Source organism: Copadichromis virginalis, unplaced genomic scaffold (genome assembly GCF_057382275.1).
Source record: "Copadichromis virginalis isolate Kocher_CV1m ecotype Utaka unplaced genomic scaffold, C_Virginalis_male_GT1.1 unmapped_scaffold_3, whole genome shotgun sequence".
Classification (NCBI taxonomy): domain Eukaryota; kingdom Metazoa; phylum Chordata; class Actinopteri; order Cichliformes; family Cichlidae; genus Copadichromis; species Copadichromis virginalis.
Genome location: NW_028188591.1, coordinates 264022 through 285890, shown reverse-complemented (window position 1 = coordinate 285890; position 21869 = coordinate 264022). Strand labels below are relative to the sequence as shown.

Below are 21869 nucleotides of genomic sequence, written 5' to 3'. Positions count from 1 at the left end.
ATGGGATGAAGAAAATAAAGAAAATATGTAAACTAATTAAGTGCATAAGAGGCACTTGACCTGCTTGAAAACCTGTCATCCTAGACGAGACATTGCAGAAATATAGAGCACACCTATACTAACAACTAATAAGCTAAACCCTGTAGACAACAGCTAAAGCTACATAATTGAGAAGCTGAATTAAATATGTGGTCACTGTAAGCTGATGAGCAAGTAATATGTTTGTTTTTTTTACAGCAGGAGCTTCATGAGAATTCAAACATGCAGCTGTCTGTGAGCTCAGTTTTTTTCCCCTCACACTTCTGATTTGCCTTTGGCAGCAGCTTTTTTGCATCCTGACACATGTGTGTAAAGTGTTCATGCTATCAGCAACTTGTTTTGTTTTGTTTTGAAAAATAAATAAATTTGTGACCATACTTGTAGATCACAGTGACACATAATGATTAGGCATATGATTTACTAATGCAGATGAAGTTTATTCTAAAATTTAAGGAGAACAAAGAAGAACAGCATCTTCAGTTGTGTCTTGGCTGTTGTTCTCTGTGTAGTGTGCTGAGTTTTGTTTTTTGTTTTTTTGTTTTTTGACGTGTTGCTTGAGAGAGGAGTACTGTGATTTCTGAAGTAGCTCTCACCATGCGACCTTGATGATGATAAGTTCAGAGCCAGCTGAGAGCTGGGTTGTCTGCTTTGCTTTAGGTGATAAGTCAGAAAAGTTAAAACTTAGTTTCTTGTCTTGAAGGGAAAAAAAGAAAGAAGGAGGTTTTGTGTTTCTCAGCCAAGAACAACTACGATTTCATTTTCTGTTTTTGAGAAAGGAGAATTTATAATAATAATAATAATAATAATAATAATAAAACAAAGAGTGATGTTTTGTTTAAGTGGTGAAGAAAGCTAATACTGCAAAATACCAACTAGTGCATGATCAGCGAGCAATAAATGAAATCCCTGAAATGATGCTACCAGTAGTAGCAAATCCCCACTCTCTATGCTGAAGCTTTAAAGAAATCAATGATGTCCTGCCTCCTGCCAGCAGCAGAGACAGTTTCTACTCTACGTAATGACATTTTAGTGACTGGCCACACAGAGGAAGGGTGTAAGCAAAATACCATGGCTGTGTTACGTCACTTGGCTGAGTTAAGGCCACAAGGTATCTTTAAATAAACTCTAATTATGAAGTCACATACTTAGAGCACACCCTCTCAGGTGAAGGCAGAAAGCTACTAAACAAAGGAACAGAAGCTATACAAAATGCGCCACAGCCACAAAACTAGGCATTCATAAGATTTCCAGATGGAGAAGTTGATTCGTCATTGTGGCTGAACTGTGACTCTGCAGAAAGCTGGCAACCTCTGTGCACCTGTGGCCATGTACATGATTGGGACATGTGAATTCAATGAGTTGGAGATGGGTAAATGAATACTTTTGACAATATAGAGTATGTATGTGAATAAAGAATGCATGTACATGAGACTGAGATAATTAATTTTGGCCCTTATCCGTCCCTTATTTATTCCAACATTTTTGCACCACTGAGATATAAATTTTACTGTAGGGTCTTTAACTTTCAATATCAGGGCATAAGGACCAGGTGGTTGGTACATAAGAGATAACACAATTTTTTTTCAGTTTTCTAATTAGTATGTGCAAGGCTAAAGGCCTTTAAACACCCAACAGATTGCAGAACTATATCTGAATTTGCCATGTAATGGAATGCATTGTATTTTTGCTGAAAATTCATCATCAAAAAATGCACTGTGAAAAAAAGTTTACGTCAACTGACGATAAGCTGGTCGTGAGCTTTCTAAACAAGAAAAGGAAGAAACAGATTCTGGGTCTATCCAATCCTCTCAAGGCAGCAGCAACAGGGAAAATGTCATGGCTTGATCCACGATCTGAAGCTTTCATATATATTCAGGATGCCAATGGGGCAATTTCAGCTCTTATTGGGACCACATTGACTGAGGTAAAGTATTATTTTACTATTTCCATATCAGTACTAGCGCATGACTTGAGTTAGGAGTGCACTTGTTGCCAGATGGAGGGATCTAATTGGTCGCATCTGTTTATTTGGATCCGAAAAAAATATATCTATACATGTATATATATGTATATGTATACCACGTCAACTGGAAGAGACTTGGTGGACCATCTGTATCTACAGGTCAAAGGTCAGTCCTTCGAGGACACCAATATTCACATTTTGGACAAAGAAGACAGATGGTTTGAAAGAGGAGTGAAAGAAGCCCTTTGTGTCCACTGTCTGCCATCTATAATCCAGTTCTGAGATCCTTTCCCAGACGCCTTAATGCCCACTCACATCCCGGGACTTCTGACCTCAGGAAATCACATGATAGGGTGGGGCTAGGTTTCACAATGAGCTCACCGAAAACCTTAGCTGATTGTGAACTACACCCATTTTCACACCTTGGCTCATGTAATTAGGTAGGGGTTCATTAGGGGGTCCATTGTCCCTCTCTGGGGGGCACTCCCACATGGCTTAAATCTGGGACTCTCCAACATTTGACTCTAGAACTGAAGAAGCTTCTCAGATAAGAGGTAAAATGTCTTCAAGCAACTCAAAGAAGTCCAGACACTTTTTTTTCTTTCCAAGCTCCTTAGACTACGATGACCTGGATGACTGAGAACCTTCACAGACAAAACCAACACTAGCTCCTTAGGATGTTTTACCAGTCGGTGGTTGCCGGGGTACTGTTCTATGCTGTGGTGTGCTGGGGGTGCAGCACAGCAAAGAAGGACTCATCCAGGCTGGAAAAACTAAACAAAGGCTAGCTCTGTAGTCGGCATGAAGTTGGACACTCTGGTGACAGTAGCAGAGAAAAGGACATTAAAGAAACTGCTGGACATTATGGACAATGCTGGGCATCCTCTGCACACGGTCGTAAATAATCATAGTAGCCTATTCAGCAACAGGTTGCTTCTCCCAAAGTCAAGAAGCAACAGACTTAAAAACTCCTTTGTCTCACACGCCATCAGACTGCTTAACTCCTCACTGGAGGAGAGAGAGAGAGGAAACGGGGACAAAGGAGGGTTGGGAACAACTGACCTGTAGTGCTTTTTTCCTTGTGCTATATTTGCAATATATTTCTTACATCCGACTGTGCAATAATCATTGTGCAATAGACTCACTCAAATGTGGAATCCACTAGTATTCCTATTTATCTCTATTATATAGTCTGTATTTATATATGTGTATATATGGTATAATTATGCTTATATCCTTACTCTCATTCCCCTTTATTGTGTCTGTAACATGCAACTTCTGTCGGTGCTGTGCTACTGGAAACTCAATTTCCCGGAGGAACCCACCCGTGAGATTAATAAAGTTTCATCTAATCTAATATAATAACACTAGTCACTTTTCTCAGAACAGACTCACCAATAAACATACAGCATTAATTGATATGATTGGATGGCCGAAGTATTAATGAAGAGGGCTGTTCTATTCACAACTGTTTACAAAATTACTACAATATTTAAATACATTTGTTTTCAAGGTATTTGAAATGCAATGTTTCATACTAAAGTATTTATAATTATCATTTCCAAACTGCCCTGGTGATAATTAAAATGTTACTCTAAAACAACACACTGACACAGGTGAGCACATCTAATCTATAATCACTTTTAAAGCACATATGAATTGGCATTAGAGATGGGGTTATAGCTATAATACAGCTATTGCACACATATTTTCTCCTGAGAGATTTTTTTTTCTAGTGCCCAAAAGTTTCCGCAAAGTTGGCAAGTTGTTTTATTTGGTCACTCTGCATTGAGTGACGCCTCCACAACATTTTCTTGGCTTTCAGATCCTTGGGGAAAACAGGTACACAGGGTAGAACAGGTTTTGGGCCTATAAGAACACCGTTCAGTGTCTTGGTACTTCCACTCAAAGGGCAGGAAGAGTTAGAGCTAACCCCAATATCTGGTATGGGAATATGAGGATTCAAACGAGGCAGGTATCCGGGGCGTGTGTGGGCAATGTGATCCAGAAGAAGAGCTCCTGAGCCTCTTCGCTCCAGCCCTGTAGTGGCTCGCCTCTGGGCCGAGCTCTCCAAGGACTCCCTGGATTCCGACAGATTGGAGGCTCTGCTGGTGACCAGCTTGTGTCTTTCCGCTGCCAATCCAGCACCACCACTGCTCTTTGAGGTTCTGTCTCTGCTGCTGAATTGCTGCAACTGAGAGTCAGAACTGTAGTGGGCAATACCAATGTTCCGCCGACGCACCACATTTTGCAGACTGGAAACATTCATCTGTGTAAGACAGTCAGATGAATCTTCATCTGCAGGTCTGGATTCATGGGAAAAGGCAAGACTATCTTGAAGCAAGTTTGGGTGTGAAACAGAATATAATGAACTTGCAGCACTGTCATATGACATCTTTCTGCCAAAGCCTTTTTTCCCACCACCTCCCCTGTTGTCATTTCCTGATAAGATCTCTAATGCTTTCACAAGTCCTTTTGCATCTTTGAAATCAATGCTCTGGTGCCGTGAAATAGCAGGAGGATGTTCTTCGACTCTGAAAGACAGCACCTCCTCCGGAGTAATTTCCACTGGTTCCTCAGTCAGAGAGGACGCCTGACTCTGCTGGAGCAACAGGGAAGGACTTTTGGACCAGGCTTCTGAGTGTAGCTGATGGAAGTTAGGTCGCTTATCCACATCGGGAACACGTAGAGGACTTCGATGTTGCATTGGTGAACCTGGTTGAAATCTGATCAGGCCATGCCCTAAGCCTAAACACTGGGGATCCTTGAGGGCACGAAGGGGGCTGCCAGGTTGAGGAGAGGTTTTTGCTGAAGAGCCCTGAGGAGGCGTTCGTAGCTGGACCTCATATGGCGACATGCAGCAAGATGCTGGTAAGTAATGCAGACTCTCTTCAACTTCAGGAGATGGAGGAACATTAAGGTACTGCTTTGTCACCTGATGGCCAGATGGCAGTTTGTTGGTGGTGATGATGATAACTTCCTTACCCTTGGCTTTACAGGCATCTAAGAGTACACTAAGAATGTCCCTGTTACCAGAATTAACTGCATAAACTAACGCAGATAAACCTCCATGATCCTCCAGGGTTGGATCAGCTCCGCTGTTAAGAAGAAGTGACAGAATTTCAGCTCCCATTTGTTGAAGACATGCATGCATTAGAGCCGTTTTCCCAGTCTTGTCTTGGATGTTTGGATCAGCACCATTTTCAAGAAGATACCTTGTAGTAAAAGTAAAGTAAGGTAAAGTAAAGTAAAGGGTACATTTATTTTATCAATTATCTAGAAGATATTAATGCTCAACAAAAATATATAAAACTTACCGAACCATCTTGTGCTGGGGTACACTCTGTGAATCTGTATAGCATGTCTTGCAGGCTACCATAAGTGGTGTCTCACCATGCTCATTACTCTCATTAATGTAGGCTCCTCCTTCCAGGAGCAGCCGAGTCAGACGTAGCCGGCATAAATATACAGCCTTCAACAGGGAATTGCCATCTGTTCGAACCTCTGTTGACTCATCCATTGTGAGGACCTTTGATGAAACACTGTCACTTCATTGTCTGAAGGTGCACCCAAAACATCCCTGCAACAATGTAAGAAGTTTTTAGGTCTCCATCAAGTGGGCAGCTGTTGGAAGCTTTACACTGTGGGTCCCAAACCATATCTGAGCATCACATTACCTATTGTGACCAGGAGATATTTTATTTTGTATTCTTATGATCACAGTTATATTTAGAAGTATCAATCATTAATCATTTACCATTGTGGAATCTGATGACAGTATAATCTTTGTTTTATATCTATGGTAATCTGAGTAAAGATTAATGTATGCAGGTTATCATCATTGTAATCAAGTTTCAAATGGTATCCACAGCATTGTATTCACCGTCCATAACTGGAGGGTCTAGCAGGACCTTGTTCTAATTCATTTGCAGGCCTACATCAGAACAGGCACATAGAGAGTTATGTAAACACGCACGTTCACCCTTATTTACACAGGGAGGTCATGTCAGGACATTCTCTAGTTGGACACACAGGCTCACAGAACTGCACAACCTGACATGTCACACACTTGTTTTCTCTAAAGTATCATCTGATGTTTGTATAAGGAGAACTTTGGACTATGGGGAGACTGTTATCATTTCCAGTAAGGTCTAACTGTGTGATGTCATCATGGGTTACATAAGGACGGGGAGCTGTCCACTCTTTGGAGATCTGTGGCTGTACGCTTGTCTTCCCATGCTTCTGTCTTAGAAGTATGTAATAAAATCACTATGTTTGTCACCTACACGGACTCGGCTGTTTTTCCTTCTTACCCAAACTGAACCAGACGTAACAACTTGGTGCCGAAACTCCGGTTGGGGGAGAGGGGAGCTTGCAGCTATCGTGTGGGTGACAAACAGGGGCGGAGGCCAGCAGCCTATCTGAGTGACGCCAGGTGACATAAAAAAGGTGAGTGCCACCTGTTGATTTTTATCCAAAGGCGCTATATTGGAAGTTAAAACTAAATTTAATTAAATAATATTCACTCAGTATGGGCTTCTGGCGTTGGTCCATAGTGATCTTGAGTAATTAGTTTTAAAATAGGGCATAGTAGTCTGACTAAATTCATTGCTGTTTATTTTGGGGGTGAATTTTGAGTTAAGAGGTTATGTGTTTAAGTTAATACGGTTTAAAGAGTGTAAAGGAAAGTTGACTGGGTGCCAGCCAGATCAGCAGCTAGTGTAGGGCATTTGGTTTTAATTGGGTAGCAAAAACGCGGTTTTGGGCTTCAGATAATTAAACGGGGGGGCTGAGAGCTCACCGTGAGGCTTTTAAAACAAGTATATTTATTTAGGACTGGAGACGCGGTCTCCTAGGAATGCAGTTCGTCCAGCAGGTGGCACTGACCCCTAATCGCGGACGCGTGGTTAGGTTTTAGCCCGGAGTTGGCCTTCCGCGGGGATTCGGACTCCCGTCAAAAAAGGCTAGACAATCAATGGGTGATTGTCTTATACTGCATTTTTTGATCGACAGGGTCGCGGACCCGGCCGTGACCTTTTAACGTGGCTGCCTTGTGAGTTTTAAGTATAGCTGAAGGCGTGGGTTTGATACTAGCGCCAGAGGTGGAGCTCCTTTCCAGCTGCGGGAAACGGTTATAAATTAAGTAGAATTTAGTAATGTGACCGTTTTCAAGGCGGCGTACTTGAAACGTTAATTGACCAGCAAGGGCGCGGCCCTGGGCTATAGATGCTTATAAATCAGTCTAAAATATAGGAACACCGCTAGAGAAATATACGAGATAAGTGGTTCTGGCATGCGGTGTGTTTATACGGGCCCGTGTGTATATTGTATATAAATTACCCGTGTGTGTGTGTGCATTTAAAAGTGTAAATTGTATAAACTGTCTTGTGTTGTTGAATTTCTTCTGTGTGGATCCAGAGTGTGAAAAAACGATTTGATTTGAGAACTTTGTGTGATTGCTGGGAGATTTTTTAGTTGGGTCGTATTTCTTCTCTACCTGGAAAAGGCAGAGATCTGTGCTTCATTTGATGTTGTGTAAATAAAGCTTTTAAAAGTTGGTTGAGTCTCTCGTATGAGGAGGGAAAACGGTGCATGGTAGATTGTCTGGATTATTTTTGTATGTGAGAACTTTGTAGTTGTTAGGGAAGTGAATGTGAGAGTGAATTTTCGCTGGCTTTGCGTGCTTAAAACTGTTGCAGTGGACGTTTGTGAAGTTTTGTTGTGAAAGGACGATTAGAGTGTGTGTGTGTGTAGGTGTGTCTGTGAGAGAAAGACAAGGTGGGGGCCGAGTGCTGTGTGTGTGTGACTTTCTGCATGACAGAAGAGGAAGGAGAAGTAGGTCAGTTGATTTTCTGTGAAATAATAATAGTCAAGAAAAAAGGAAAACAATAAAGTGTGGAAGTGTGAGTGAGATATTGTCTCTGACTGGGGAAGCAGTGAGAGTAGAGGTCACCTTATTCCCCTGCTGGACACAAGAGAGAACATGATTTGGAGTGTTGTGGAGGAAAATGATTAGTAATAACATCAAGCAGTTTATGTGTTTGCAGTCAAGAACATATGAAATTTTTACTTGTGGGGTTTAAAGTTAGTAAAGAGTTAAATCAACCCTCCTCAAGAGTTCAATAATTTAGGCAGTTATGTTTATACGAATACTAAATGTATGTTTAGTGTCCTCATACAGGTGTTTTTTCTTAACCTGGAAACCTGAGTACGGAAGCAGAAGACAGGCCAAGCTTTGGCTAAAAATTCACGGCTGGACACCAGAGTTGTCCCCACCCCTCCCGGAAAAAAAAGAGAGAATGTAGTTTTAGGCAGGTTTTTCTCGCTGAACTGCTCTGGGTGCTGTGTCCCTGAATCTCACCAGTATTAACCTCTGGCAGAAGACATGGAGAAAAGGAAAAGATGTTCCTGGTAAATGACTGAAACAAATAAAACCACACACAACCAGAGAAAGGTATGAGAAGTGTGAGGAATAGACACATGTGCGTGTTAGAGAAATGCCTCATTTGAGAAAAAGTTAAATTAACCCATACACTGCATTTCGTTGCCCTGTACCTGTGCATGTGCAATGACAATAAAGTGGAATTCTATTCTATTCTATATACAGACGCACCCATACATGCAATGAAGAAACAGCTTACATACATGTGCACGTACATGCAAGGTTAAAGTAGCGACACTTAACATACACCTGTTTTTAAATGATATAGTTTATCCACTACTGACAAATAGACTCTCTGGGTTGCAGGACGACAACTTAACGTTAAAAGACAAAGACACTGGTCTGATGATTAAGTGAGGATACGACAAATTTAGTGGTTAAAGTGGGATATGTTTTTGTTGAGTGTTTAAGACAAAGGACTACTGAATGGTAGAAAATTCCTTTTTAGGTTTCTAAACAGGATCTTAAGAATTTTAACACGTACCTGTGTTGTCCTGTCAACTTGGGGGGTTATGAGTTGATTATATGGTGAGAAAAAACAAAAAAAGGGGGGAAGGGAGATCTCGTTGTTTCTCCCCTCTCGGGATAACACAGCCAACACAACACAGCCAGCACAACATCATTTTCCTGTTCGCCTGTTTTGTTTTGTTTTTGTTTTTTCTGAAAGCCGAAGCTGACCTGGACTCCTACCCTCCCCTCTACCATCGTTGCCCTCTCCGCGACCATCTTTGACCCTTTGACCCCTGAAGGCCACACCAGCTGGACTCATAACAACAACTTGAGGATGTCAACAGTGCTGCAGAAAACAATCTCATGCAGCGGAGATGGAGAACGCTAAAGCTTCAGCTGACAAAGCTGTGACGAGACGCGCATTAAGCCCGGAGGAAAAGGGAGGGTGAGCAAAAGAATGCTGACCTCTGAGAAGAGCCGAACAGCAGAGCTGCAGAAGGCCGTGGAGCAAAGTAAGGACAACATAAACAGACTCCAATCTGACGTGGAAGGAAAAGACTCTGAGGTTTTTGCCTTCAGTAAGAGCTCAAGGCATCGGAGCAGAAACTGAGCACGGCTCCGGAGGAGCTGGTTGCTAGTTGAACTCATCAGTCAGACGTGGAGTTTCACGTACAGGACTTGAAATCAGGCGGAAGCTTGCTGGAGCAGGAGGTCGTCAGACTTGACGCAAAGTTCCAACAGCAGGAGTAAACCCTGAAAGAGCTACAGAAGCAAAAGGGTCAAGTTACAAGGAGAAGATGCAGGCAGCTGCAACAACGGATGAAAACAGACCCAAAGAGGAGGGGAGGACCCCAGGGCATGCGTCAGGCCGCTGGTTTACCCAAACAACAGAGCAGGAAGGTGATGAATACAAACACACAAACACACACTTCTGCATCCGCCGACTTAGAATGAAGAGAAACACACACATGAACACTTATGCACTCGTTGAGTGAGTGAAAACTGATATACACCCATGCACCAAAATCAAAATGTTGATTCAATTCACTAAGAAGTGACACACAATGCTCCAGCTGCTGCAATGAAGAATGCTTTATTAACAAAGGCTCAATGCTGCACACAACAAATCCAAATACAGAATCTGTTACAATAATAAGCCCAGAGGGCATTTGTGTGGTCTGGGGAGCAGGGTCCGGAGCGGTTTGGTTATGAAAACGATGCCCGTGCGAGATATCTGGGGCTTAAGGCCTCGACTCAATTGTTTACTGTACACTAAAAAGAAAAGAAAACAGCCTGAGCAGTGGTGCAGAGTGAAAACGATGAATTAACAGTGTGAGTCTTATTTCAGAGCACCACATCATTGTGATGGAGATTTAATAAAAGGAGGAACACACGGACAAAGAAGAAGAGAAAGGGGGGGGGCAGCCCTTGAACACGATTGCCTGAGGTATTAAAGTTCTGTACTAAATTCTGGTTTCCAGTGTGAGAAAAGTCACGCAGTGCCAGTATTAGAGTTAGGTTGAGTGATGATTCTAAATTACTGTAAGTAAATCATCGTACACCCGTTCAAGTTTCATGATAACGGGGATCTAGACTTTGTTGAACCCTAGGCAATTTGAACAGGTAAAATTTGAGTGACCAAGTAGCAGTTGAATAAAAGACATTGAATAAGTGTTGAAATAAACTGGCAGAATTAAGAGAATTAAAACATTTTAAGAGCTCAAATTACTTAATATGGAAACGGTTCTATTTTGTTTCACGAACGCAAAACATATAGGTTTAGGAATAGGAAAAGGTTGAGGTGGTGTTGATTTGACTCTGTGTAGGTTTAGGTGGGTATTTTTATTGATGGGAGGAATATTCAGTGACAAGTCCTAAGACCCGGGCGTTGGTATTTTTGTTTTTGTTATCTTTTATTTTATTTTGTTTTATATTTTGAACAGTGCACTGATTTTTGTTTGTGAATCTTTTCTTTAAGCAGATCTGCACATCGGAAATTACAAGCATTACACGTCGGCGAGAAAATTGTTGCAAGTGAGTTTCTCCACATTAAAATGGGCACAGGAGAAAGCCACTTATATGGGGACAATTAGAAAATGAGAGTCCCTGCCCAAAAAAGGATTCAGCGAGGTAATCCGATCTCAAGTTCTTCTTTTTCTTTTGAAATGACGTCATTTTGCTGAGGGCGGAAATCTAAATGCGGCGATGGTTTCCACTATCAGCAAAGAAAGAAAAATGGATGAATGAATGAATGGATGAAAGACTGGAAATAAAACAAACGGACTGACTGGTAAAAGCTGACAAGACTTGACTACGACTTAAGGTTAACCTCCACCGAGATAGAACAAGAGGGTGGATGAATTTATGTGTGATTCTTTTACAGGAAATGTTTTTATAGCATCTATGGGATGTGGATGGCTGACTACGGTCAATATGCTGCTAATGTTTGCTTTGCTTTGGTGAGAAGGGTGCAGTAGAAAACAGACAAGTGACATGAAAACAAGTAATAATAACAAATAACTAATTTGGGGACAGTTTAACCTAGAGCCCACTAACTGGCCATTAGGGGCTCTCTCTCTCTCTCTCTCTCTCTCTCTCTCTTGGAGTAATATTGCCAAAGGGTGAATAAAGCAAATTGCGGCAATAATAGTGATTTAATGATTGGAGAAACCTGAACATGATACTTGTCTGTTGTGCTGAATCGTTTATTACTCTTATGATTTGCAGGTGGTTGTAAATAAGCTGTTTACTTTAACAGGTTTGCTTTTTAGCTGAATTGCAAAATACAACTAGAACGATTAATTGAGATTAATCGCAACTAACCTGAAACTGAGGAGGTTCTATATAAGGAAGAATTAAAACAGGTATAAAGTGCATTTGATCTTTAATTGCAGGTGTGACCATGAAGATTTTTGGTACAGATTGCAGGTTGTTGCTCATTATTGAAGTGTGCTCATAAAGGCAAAAGCTATATAGGGGGTCTATGATTTGGTCTGTGTTTTAATAATTTAGGTATGGCAAAATTAAAGGTTTTTAGACAATTTAGGGGACCAGTGAGAAGCATAATTAGATGATCAGAAACTGAGTACTACACTCAAGTTAGAATTAAGAATGCCCAATTTGTTTGAGGTCTGTTGTTCATTTTTATACACACATTGCAAATGTGCTTATAAGGAGCTGGCACTTAGTCTGTGAAGGTCAAAAGCTTCATCCGACAACGGATCGGATTGATATATTGGAGCTATTGACTTCACGTGCAGAGGGTTAAGTGCATGCACGCTTATACACATAAGCATGGCATAGGATTGGAATAAACAAAGTCAACAACATTAGGTTAGGAGAGCCAGCGCAGGAGAGGTGTTGGCTTTCTGTCTCTTGCAGAGAAGGGAACAGACACCAGACGGGGACACGGAGATATGGGGACCCTTCACAGCAACTGGGGTCAAGTGTCATGGCCTTGGGGCTCCTTGAGAAGATGGATCCCATAACCACAGCGATAACCAGGAAGGGGTTGGCGAAAACTAGGAACACCAGAGACCAACGAGGTTCGAGAGGCTTTTGGCAAAAAGGGGGACACGGCGGTGACAACGGACATCAAACACACAGATCTTTGTTTGAATAATCCCTAGATCTGTGTAACGACTGAAGGGTGGTCTAACCCCGGAAGTCGAAGAAAGAAGGATCCGAGGGCGTTTCTTCACTCCAAGAGGAGGTGGTAAAGGGGCCTGAAGCGTGACAGGCTGAAACTCGAGTCTGAAGCTAAAAGAACAGCTGGGTTGTGGGAAAATTGGAAAACAACGGAGGTGTTGGGGTTGATAAGTGTCATAACGTGTTTGTTTGGTTTGGAGACAAATCCTGGTGTGAGTTGGGCTGGCAAGCCAGCCCAAAGAGGAGGAATGTGACCAGGAGATATTTTATTTTGTATTCTTATGATCACAGTTATATTTAGAAGTATCAATCATTAATCATTTACCATTGTGGAATCTGATGACAGTATAATCTTTGTTTTATATCTATGGTAATCTGAGTAAAGATTAATGTATGCAGGTTATCATCATTGTAATCAAGTTTCAAATGGTATCCACAGCATTGTATTCACCGTCCATAACTGGAGGGTCTAGCAGGACCTTGTTCTAATTCATTTGCAGGCCTACATCAGAACAGGCACATAGAGAGTTATGTAAACACGCACGTTCACCCTTATTTACACAGGGAGGTCATGTCAGGACATTCTCTAGTTGGACACACAGGCTCACAGAACTGCACAACCTGACATGTCACACACTTGTTTTCTCTAAAGTATCATCTGATGTTTGTATAAGGAGAACTTTGGACTATGGGGAGACTGTTATCATTTCCAGTAAGGTCTAACTGTGTGATGTCATCATGGGTTACATAAGGACGGGGAGCTGTCCACTCTTTGGAGATCTGTGGCTGTACGCTTGTCTTCCCATGCTTCTGTCTTAGAAGTATGTAATAAAATCACTATGTTTGTCACCTACACGGACTCGGCTGTTTTTCCTTCTTACCCAAACTGAACCAGACGTAACACTATAGAAACCATTTGTTTGATATAGTGTTTTCTTGTTTGACAGTGCATTCAGATATTCGAAACCAGTCACTCTTTCACTATTTTATATTGCAGCCTTACACTAAAGTTGGCTTTAGTGTGAGGCAAAATTAAGCATTTGCTTAATTTTGGGAAAATTAATTCTCCCTCTCTTACACACACGTTGGGTATTCATATCTTGTGGGGACATCTAATTGACATAATGCTTTCTGTAGCCACTTACCCTACCCTTAACCATGAAAAATGAATGCCTAACCCTTACCCTATACCTAACCATAACCCAACTGTAACCCTGTCACTAAAACCACATTTTGAGTCTCAAAAACGCCTTCAAACTTGTGTGGACCAGGATTTTGGGCGCCATAAGGCCTGTTGGGCCCCACAAGTATAGTAAACTTCCAATTTTTGGGCCCCAAAAATATATGAATACAGACAGACATAGTATTTATCTTCATAAAAACTATGTTTTTTGGAAGAAACAGGTAGTGCTCAACTTTTCACTCTTACCACAGTGCAAATTGGAGTGCAACAACTTTTTCCATGTATGTTAAAACACTTGTTATGTTAAGCTGCCAGAAGTGCACCTCATCTTTAAACCATGCTGAGGTAGGCTTTAGCCCACTCATGACCCTGAACAGAGAAGGTGCATTGAAACATTGATGGGTGTCTCCATAGCAGTATTTGATTAACAAAATAAATGGCTGTAGAAGAATCACAGCACAGTACGATTGTTACCTGGGAAAGTTCATATCCCACCAAAATACTGCATTGAGTTCAAGCTGAAAGCTGTCTTGTAGATGACCTGCTCCAACAATTACTTATTCTTTCCTAAATGAACCTGTACAGCTCTACATTGTTGTACATTTCATAGAGTTAGAACACTGAATGCCTGTCAGAGATTTATTTTACTGTCTGTGTTTCTTTCTATGGTCTTTCCACCATCTCAGCTCCTGACAGCTTCCTGCCATCCCACCCGGGTTTTTTGTTTTTGCTCTCCCTTATTAACAATGTGGTTTTGCTAAGAATGAAAAACTTTCAGTTTCTGGTAAAAGTGAAAGAAAACTGGAAAAGTCACAGTTACACATGAATTAACATTGCTCTTCTTTCCAGTATTTTATAACTGTGCAGCATTTGCAGAGCAGCAGCAGTTCACACAGAAACAACCTGTTGTCTTTGCACCTCTGTAACAAGCTATTGTTGTCTTGATTTTGACACTGAGACTTAGTATTCTATCCAATAATACTCTGCACATACATCTCCTGATAGATTTCAACATTGTGACAATGAGGAGACATCCTGTCACTCAAAACACAAAGTTAATAACAAATAGAGTCACAGACTTTTTTCTAAAGAAAAATACACAACTCGCCCTCACCACTAAGTGACCGTGTAAGCTTCCAGCTCTGCTTCCATCCACAAAAGAGAGCTAAAAGTATAAAAGTATACAACATACAGTGTACAGTCAATGGAAACTACATTATATAAAAATATTTCTAGCACTTTTAAAGTATCAAGAGTTAAAATACTTGCAATTAGAATGGGCCTTATATATTTTGGTGGTTTCAATTTAATTATTGCTTTCTTTAAAATCGTAATCCTAAACGTTAAACTTTAAAGTTAATGCAGTATTTACTGAGTACTCTGTACTTCAAGTCCATTTCTTTTCCTGATATGACATAGTTTACAGTTTTAGTATCTTGTGCTTATATGTTATGATGTCAACTTTTTACAGGTTGTTTGTATTTTATGTATTGCTTTAAAGACAACTTTTTTTCACTAAACATTATGAAAATATTTGGGAGTATAGAGGTTTGGTCATGTAATAATGAAATCATCTGTATTTAGGCTGGTTCCCTGGTCTCCTGGGAAAATTAAGCTTTAATAAGGGAGAGCAAAAACAAAAAACCCGGGTGGGATGGCAGGAAGCTGTCAGGAGCTGAGATGGTGGAAAGACCATAGAAAGAAACACAGACAGTAAAATAAATCTCTGACAGGCATTCAGTGTTCTAACTCTATGAAATGTACAACAATGTAGAGCTGTACAGGTTCATTTAGGAAAGAATAAGTAATTGTTGGAGCAGGTCATCTATTAATCAGAAGGTTGGAGGTTTGGTCCTGGGCTGCTCCAGTCTACATGCCAAATATCCTTGGGCATGATACTAACGCCAAGTTGCACTCTGATGGATCAATTGGAGCGTGAATGTTAGATAGAAAGCGCTTCCCTGGAAAACGCATAGAAAACAATGCCTGTATGAATGGGTGTGAATCTGTGAATGTTGTATAGAACAGTTTGAGTGCTCAAGGAGAATAATTTTTTTTTTACCAAAATGTTTTTATAAAGAGCAGCAGGTTTTAAACTTTAGCAGCCTTTTCTGCAGGGTGACATTCAAACCCCGATCCGAGGGGGTCAGGCCTGGTCTTCCACCACCACAGACAGAATATCTAATGATAACAGCAGCAGCAGAGAAAATGTCATTCCTCAACACAACACTTCACACAGAAAGGCCAAATAGATACTGAAACATTAGTATAGAAATGGTTTTGTCCAGGACTTACATGTCTCAAAAATATTTTAATAGCTACTTGCACATGTAGCCAAAGAGGAATTCTGTTTAGTTACACACTGACGCAGAAGCGCTTTTGAAAACAGGAGTCAATAGAAATGAAAAGAAATAACAGAAAAAAATGGCTACAAGGACAAACAATCCATTTCATCTCCTGCCAGCCTGCAACATTCTTAATGTTCTGCAATGGTCTGAATTTATTGCCTCTCAGAACAAACTGACAGCTCCTGTTATGCACAGAGTAGAATTTATCACAATTTTAGTGCAGCATCAAGGGTGCTCTGGCATCCTTAAATAGGATTTAACACTAACAATAGAATTTTACTAAGTCTTATCTTACCAAATTGGGCAAATAAAGGAGACATGTAAAGTAGAAATGACTATTTGTTCCCAGCGTGTTAGTGTGTGTAAAACTTACCTGAATGAGTTTCGTTCTTTATTGTGAGAGATGTTCAAACTGCAGTTTAAAGCCAAATGTCAGACTGCAGGCTGAGAGGTAGGTACGGAGACCAGACATTCACACAGGAGTGACTGATGGAAGGAGGGAGTGAAGACTGATATGCGTCAGCTGACAGCAAAAGGCTGGCCAATGACCATGCAGCAGCAAGCATACAACCAGTGATGGCACATCCTTTTGTGAGCATCCACAGTGCAGACAGTGTTGTTTGATAAAACATTTGCGCAGGAAAGACTCGTTTCTTTTAAGCTTCAGGTATTCAGACTGTTGTGTGAAATGACAGTGTGGCCAACGTCACCAGAAAGTTCAAGGCTGCAGACATTTATTTTGGTGAAGATTGCACAGAACAGAAACTTCACAGAACTACTGCCATATTCAGTAGTCAATAACAGAAAAGCACTGAGAAGCTTCGTCACTTTTAGAGAGCAAATAGCCACAGATATCCTTCACCAGCGTGTCCTGCTATGTTAATCCATATTGATTCATCCGTTTCCTCTTTGCTGTACTTTAATAGAGAAGTACCATGGAAGCAGATGTGTGGCGAACAGAGGGAGGACCCACAATGCAGGACTGAACTCAGAAATCACAGATTTATTCCTGCACTGTAAGACCGAATAGTAATAGTTTGATAAATGAAATGAGTTGCAACTACTTAAAAACCCGTTATAAGTTCATACACCCTTATTTCTTTGAGTAGTTTGAACAAGTTTGTTTTTTCAAGTTATCAGTACTTGAATATGTTGATTAGTTTCAGACATTGCCCTTGAATAATTTGAGTCGACACTGACATCACATACGTGCCTACGTACGTACGTACGTGTGCCACCTGTTCTTCATGAGGAGCTGGGAACCATCTTGGAATCGTCGCTTCGAGTCCGAATGCCTGCTCATTACTCCGAAAGAAAGCTGTGGAACGTTAATTTCCGAACAGAAATAAAATCACTTGGGAAGGTTTTTTGCTGCATTGTCTTTGACGCTGGATAAAGGAGGACGTGCTGTGGTATGTTACAGACCTTTGAACTGGAACAGCTAACGCTCTGCACTTGGCTAGCTGCATTTACCGCCTTTGCAGCAATTTTGTCTTTGTGAGCGCTTTTGTGGTAAGTTTTATTTTTTCTGAAACCTTATTTCTCCTTTGTAATACGAATTATTATCGTCATAAATGTTGAATTGTAGCAGGCATTTAAGAATTGCTTTTTTCTTTTCTTTTTTTTTTTAAATCCATGCCACCTAATGTAAAAATAGGGTTCCAGTGTATGGTCTTGGTGGCATTGGCCCCAAAGTGTGTTTTGCAGGAAGCTAATAAGCTCACATTTAGTATAACACATTATTAGTCCCAGCAGAGGCGAGCACTAAAGCTAAGCCCTGCTCATACATTTCTAATCTCTTACTACTGTAAAATAAGTCTTTAGCAGGCGTTTCTAGAGTGCTAAACAGATTTGTAGTTTATAAACTGCCTTGTGGATAAATTGTTGAGTCTTTGTTGCACTGCTGCGCTGCTTAGCTAACTCATTTGCCAACTGGTGGAACTTGAAAGCTATGTTTAGTATGGAAGCCCGTTTCCGCCACTAAAAAAAAAAAAAAAAAAAAAGATCCATAACTCGAAATTTCGAGTTATTTTCTTGAAATTTCGAGTTATTTTCTCAAAATTCGGACTTATTAACTCAAAATTTCGACTTATTAACTCGAAATTTTGAGAAAAATAACTCGAAATTTCGAGTTATTAACTCAAAATTTTGAGAAAATAACTCAAAATTTCGAGTTAGCGGTGCCAATAAGAAATCTACGTGGCTGATGTCATTTCCTTGTTACCCGGAAGGATATGGCGCAAAAGGGTGCGCACTCAAAACTGGATCGTGTCGTGAGCTACTGTATAACAACAAATGTCAAGTCAAGTCAAGTCAAGTCAACTTTATTTGTCAATTCTGCCACATGTACAGGACATACAGAGAATAGAAATTTCGTTACTCTCAAACCCTAGTGATTAAAAAATGCAAATAAAATAATTAAAAAGTAAAAATTTAAATAAATACAATACAATTTTACGTATAACAAAAAAAAAAAAAAAAAGCTATGCAATATACAATATACAATATTCAAGTAAGGAGGCATAGTAGTGCAAATAGGCAAATAGTGCAAATGGAGATTTAGTGGTATGCGGTAAGAGATAGTGTAACAACAAAGTCTTATGAGGTAATGGCAGTCCAATGCTCCACAAAGTGACTGGTAACTGGTGCAGGCCAGTGAGTGAGTCAGAGAGTGTGTGTGTGTGTGTGTGTGTGTGTGTGTGTGTGTGTGTGTGTGTGTGTGTGACAGAGTTCAGTGAGACTGTGGAGGGGAGCAAATGGCGCCAGGTTCTTCAGTTTTGAATGCCTTCCTACAAATGATAACTGGATAAAAGGTATACAAAAACAGTGTGACCGCGATTGTTACATACAAAGTTGAACAGAATGCAACGTGAGGGTTAACCAAAGGCACCTATAAGGTTTCTGTTACACGCTAATGACACCTGTTACGTCTGGTGAAACAGACGTTTTGCTGAAAGCATGCGTAATAAGTGTACAGCACTGTATAAAACAAAATCACAAATCACCCAAAACAGGGAATATGACTGACAACTATATAAATAAGGAACAAAACCAATAAAACTGTAACCAGACAACTGAGAAAATGTGGGATTGACTGTATTGTGATGCTGATTGTAGTTACAGTGCAAATGGACACTTAAAAATGCAGTTCCCACTTCTCCACCATAGTCAGAGCTCATAATGTAGGTAGGCACAGATACTTTGATGATAATATGGTGGCTTTATTTTAATTTTGTAATTTTAATTTACATCCTTCCTTACAGCATGGGAGACTTGACTGAATTCTTGAAACAAAGAGAAGTCTCTGAGGAAATTATACAGACCTTGCAGAATGAGAAGGTACTTAATTCCAACAAGATACTGGTTGAAATGCAACTTTTCCTCATTGTTCTTAAGTTAAAAATAGGATTGTATTTTCAAGGCTGGTTGTTTCAATAAATTAAATTATTTTTCCATCTTTAGATTGATGCCAGTGTCATAAGTCTAATGACAGATGAGGAGCTGAAGACTTATTTGCCATCATACGGTGATCGTCTAGCAGTATTTGGATTTTGCAGATAGAGGGGCAGCAGCCGCAAGTCAGCGCTTTTTGAACGGCTGAAATCCAAACTGTCCAAAAGAAAATTATCTGAAGAGGATGGCAGTAGCACACGGCAATAAGAAAATTCCCAAACAACCCATAAAAGAAATGCTCTGAAGAGAAATAGAAAAATAGAAATAGGATGGATGCATTATGATGAAGACACTGAGGTTTTCAAGCAGGTTAGAGCTAGACGAGGAGGAACAAGAAAAATAGACATTTGCAAGGATGCCAAGAAAAGGGACATATTACAGGTTGCAACAGGCCTGTTCTTTCCAGATGGGGGAAACATTCAGGGGCCCTTAACAGATTTTGACTGTGATCTGAAGGATTATCAAGAGATGATAGTCGATGATGCATTGACAGTAGGAGAACTTTATCATGTCACAAAACTAAATATCCTCAGGTTCTACCTCACCACAAAGAAAAAACAAAATGACAGCCTTCAGAGCTCCAACCCAGGTTTGTATCCATCTTCAGAAATTGAAGCGAGTCCTCAAAACCAAACCTCTTCTTTTTCTGTCACTACAGTCCAAACATCTGCTCCATTTGAAACAATCAGCCATGATGTGACATACATTGAAGACACTCCAAACGATAACCTTCCACAAACTTCCACGCAGTCTCTAAGTGCTAACACTTCTCACAGCAGTGACATTATTTTTGTTGGCCCCTTTTCTGACAGTGAGCCAATAAATTTGGATGACACCCTGATTTTTTCTCCACAACCTGGTCCATCCAGTGAGAGAGTGAGGAGAGTAGTGGTGGTCCACAGAGGGCAGGTAATGTCAGAGCTCATTTCACATTTTAGTGATAAGGACCTTGAAGATGTCGACATCAAAATCCAGGTCTTACTGCCTGATGGAACACCTGAAATGGCCCATGACGATGGGGGAGTTGTGAGAGATTGTCTTTCAGAATTCTGGAAAGAATTCTATGACAAGTGCACCACTGGAAACGTTTACAAAGTGCCCTTCTTAAGGCATGATTTTGGGCAACCGGAGTGGGAGAGTGTGGGCAGAATCATTGCATTTGGGTGGGTTAGAGAGAAATATCTGCCTGTGAAAATTGCACCTGCCATTCTGGAACAAGCTGCCTTTGGATATGTAAAGAGTGATACTGTGGAGAATTTCCTTAAGTTCATGCCTGACTCTGAGCGTACAGTGTTAGAGGCGCGGCGATCAGACTTTAGCACCGTGGACCAAGAAGAACTTATAGACATACTTGATAACCACAGCTGCAGAAAGATACCAACAGCCTGCAATGCCACTGAAGTCCTATTGGAGCTTGCACACAAAACACTTGTCCAAGAGCCTGCCTATGTTATTGAACAGTGGGCAAGAACACTCAGCATGCCACGGGAAAGCCTTTGTGATCTATCTTCAGTTTATGAAACCCTCCAACCAACTGTGAGAAAAGTTCTCAAGTGTCTCACTTTCCCTGAAACAATGACGGCTCACCAGAAGCTGATTATTCAGAAATATCTAACTACATATGTGAAGAATGCTGAGAAGGAACATTTGTGTTTGTTCCTCAGGTTTTGCACAGGTTCAGATTTACATCTGGGAAAGAACATCATCATTGGGTTTAACGAACTTAAAGGTTTCCAGAGATGACCTGTGGCACACACATGTGGGTGTGTACTGGAGCTGTCGATAAATTATGACAGCTATCCTGACTTCAGATCGGAGATGAACAGTGTGTTGGAATCAAATGTGTGGGTTATGGACATTATCTAAAGGTTTGATTCACGGACAATGGCTTAAAAGCCATTGTTGTTTTACAACAGATTATATTTGAGTTGTGAACTAAGACTAAAGTGTTCCCATGTGAATGTCACAGCAAAGGTTTCAGGTGTTTAAAAACTGAGTTCCAAGAAAAAGTCTTTGGTGAAATACCACTGTAATGCAATTTGAGGTACTTCTTTGTGTTTCTGTGTTTTCCTATTACAACTGAGGCAATATTTTTCTAAACACTTGTGAAATGCATTTCTGCAGAGGTCTCAGAGTGGCAGTCTGGAGACCATTTATAAGCATTCCCATTTCCTCAGTCAGCATGTGTGCATGTGAACAATGAAAGCAGTTTTTCCACCTTTTATTCAATTTTTCTATTATTTGAATCCAAAATCAACTTTAAAAAATGCATTAGGTTAATTTTAATTTGTCAAATTTTATTAATTTAATGTCACAAGATGACATGTATTGTAGTGGTTGTGA

At 40.5% G+C, this 21869-nt stretch overlaps 1 protein-coding gene, 1 long non-coding RNA gene and 1 pseudogene across 2 annotated transcripts; 2 read left to right on the top strand and 1 right to left on the bottom strand.

Moving 5' to 3' along the window:
- Positions 1-3734: 3734 nt before the first annotated feature.
- Positions 3735-5522, bottom strand: ankrd34bb (ankyrin repeat domain 34Bb). Its single transcript, XM_085450474.1, has 2 exons — positions 5320-5522; positions 3735-5217 (listed from the first exon to the last, which is right to left on the bottom strand). The coding sequence occupies exons 1-2, from the start codon at positions 5520-5522 to the stop codon at positions 3735-3737; spliced, it is 1686 nt and encodes a 561-aa protein (XP_085306600.1).
- Positions 5523-5689: 167 nt separating this feature from the next.
- Positions 5690-12447, top strand: LOC146679402 (uncharacterized). The gene is made up of 2 exons (XR_014918661.1): positions 5690-11788; positions 11823-12447. It is a non-coding gene; the product is annotated as an uncharacterized LOC146679402 (long non-coding RNA).
- A 6890-nt stretch (positions 12448-19337) lies between these two features.
- On the top strand, positions 19338-21530 carry LOC146679401 (uncharacterized; annotated as a pseudogene).
- Positions 21531-21869: the final 339 nt, after the last annotated feature.

Bases quoted from the DNA above. Each gene is read 5' to 3' on its own strand.
- ankrd34bb (XM_085450474.1), bottom strand. From the start codon at position 5,522: ATGGATGAGTCAACAGAGGTTCGAACAGATGGCAATTCCCTGTTGAAG. The intron at 5,218-5,319 runs GTAAGTTTTATA...TTTTACTACAAG, and splicing joins CCCCAGCACAAGATGGTTCG to GTATCTTCTTGAAAATGGTG.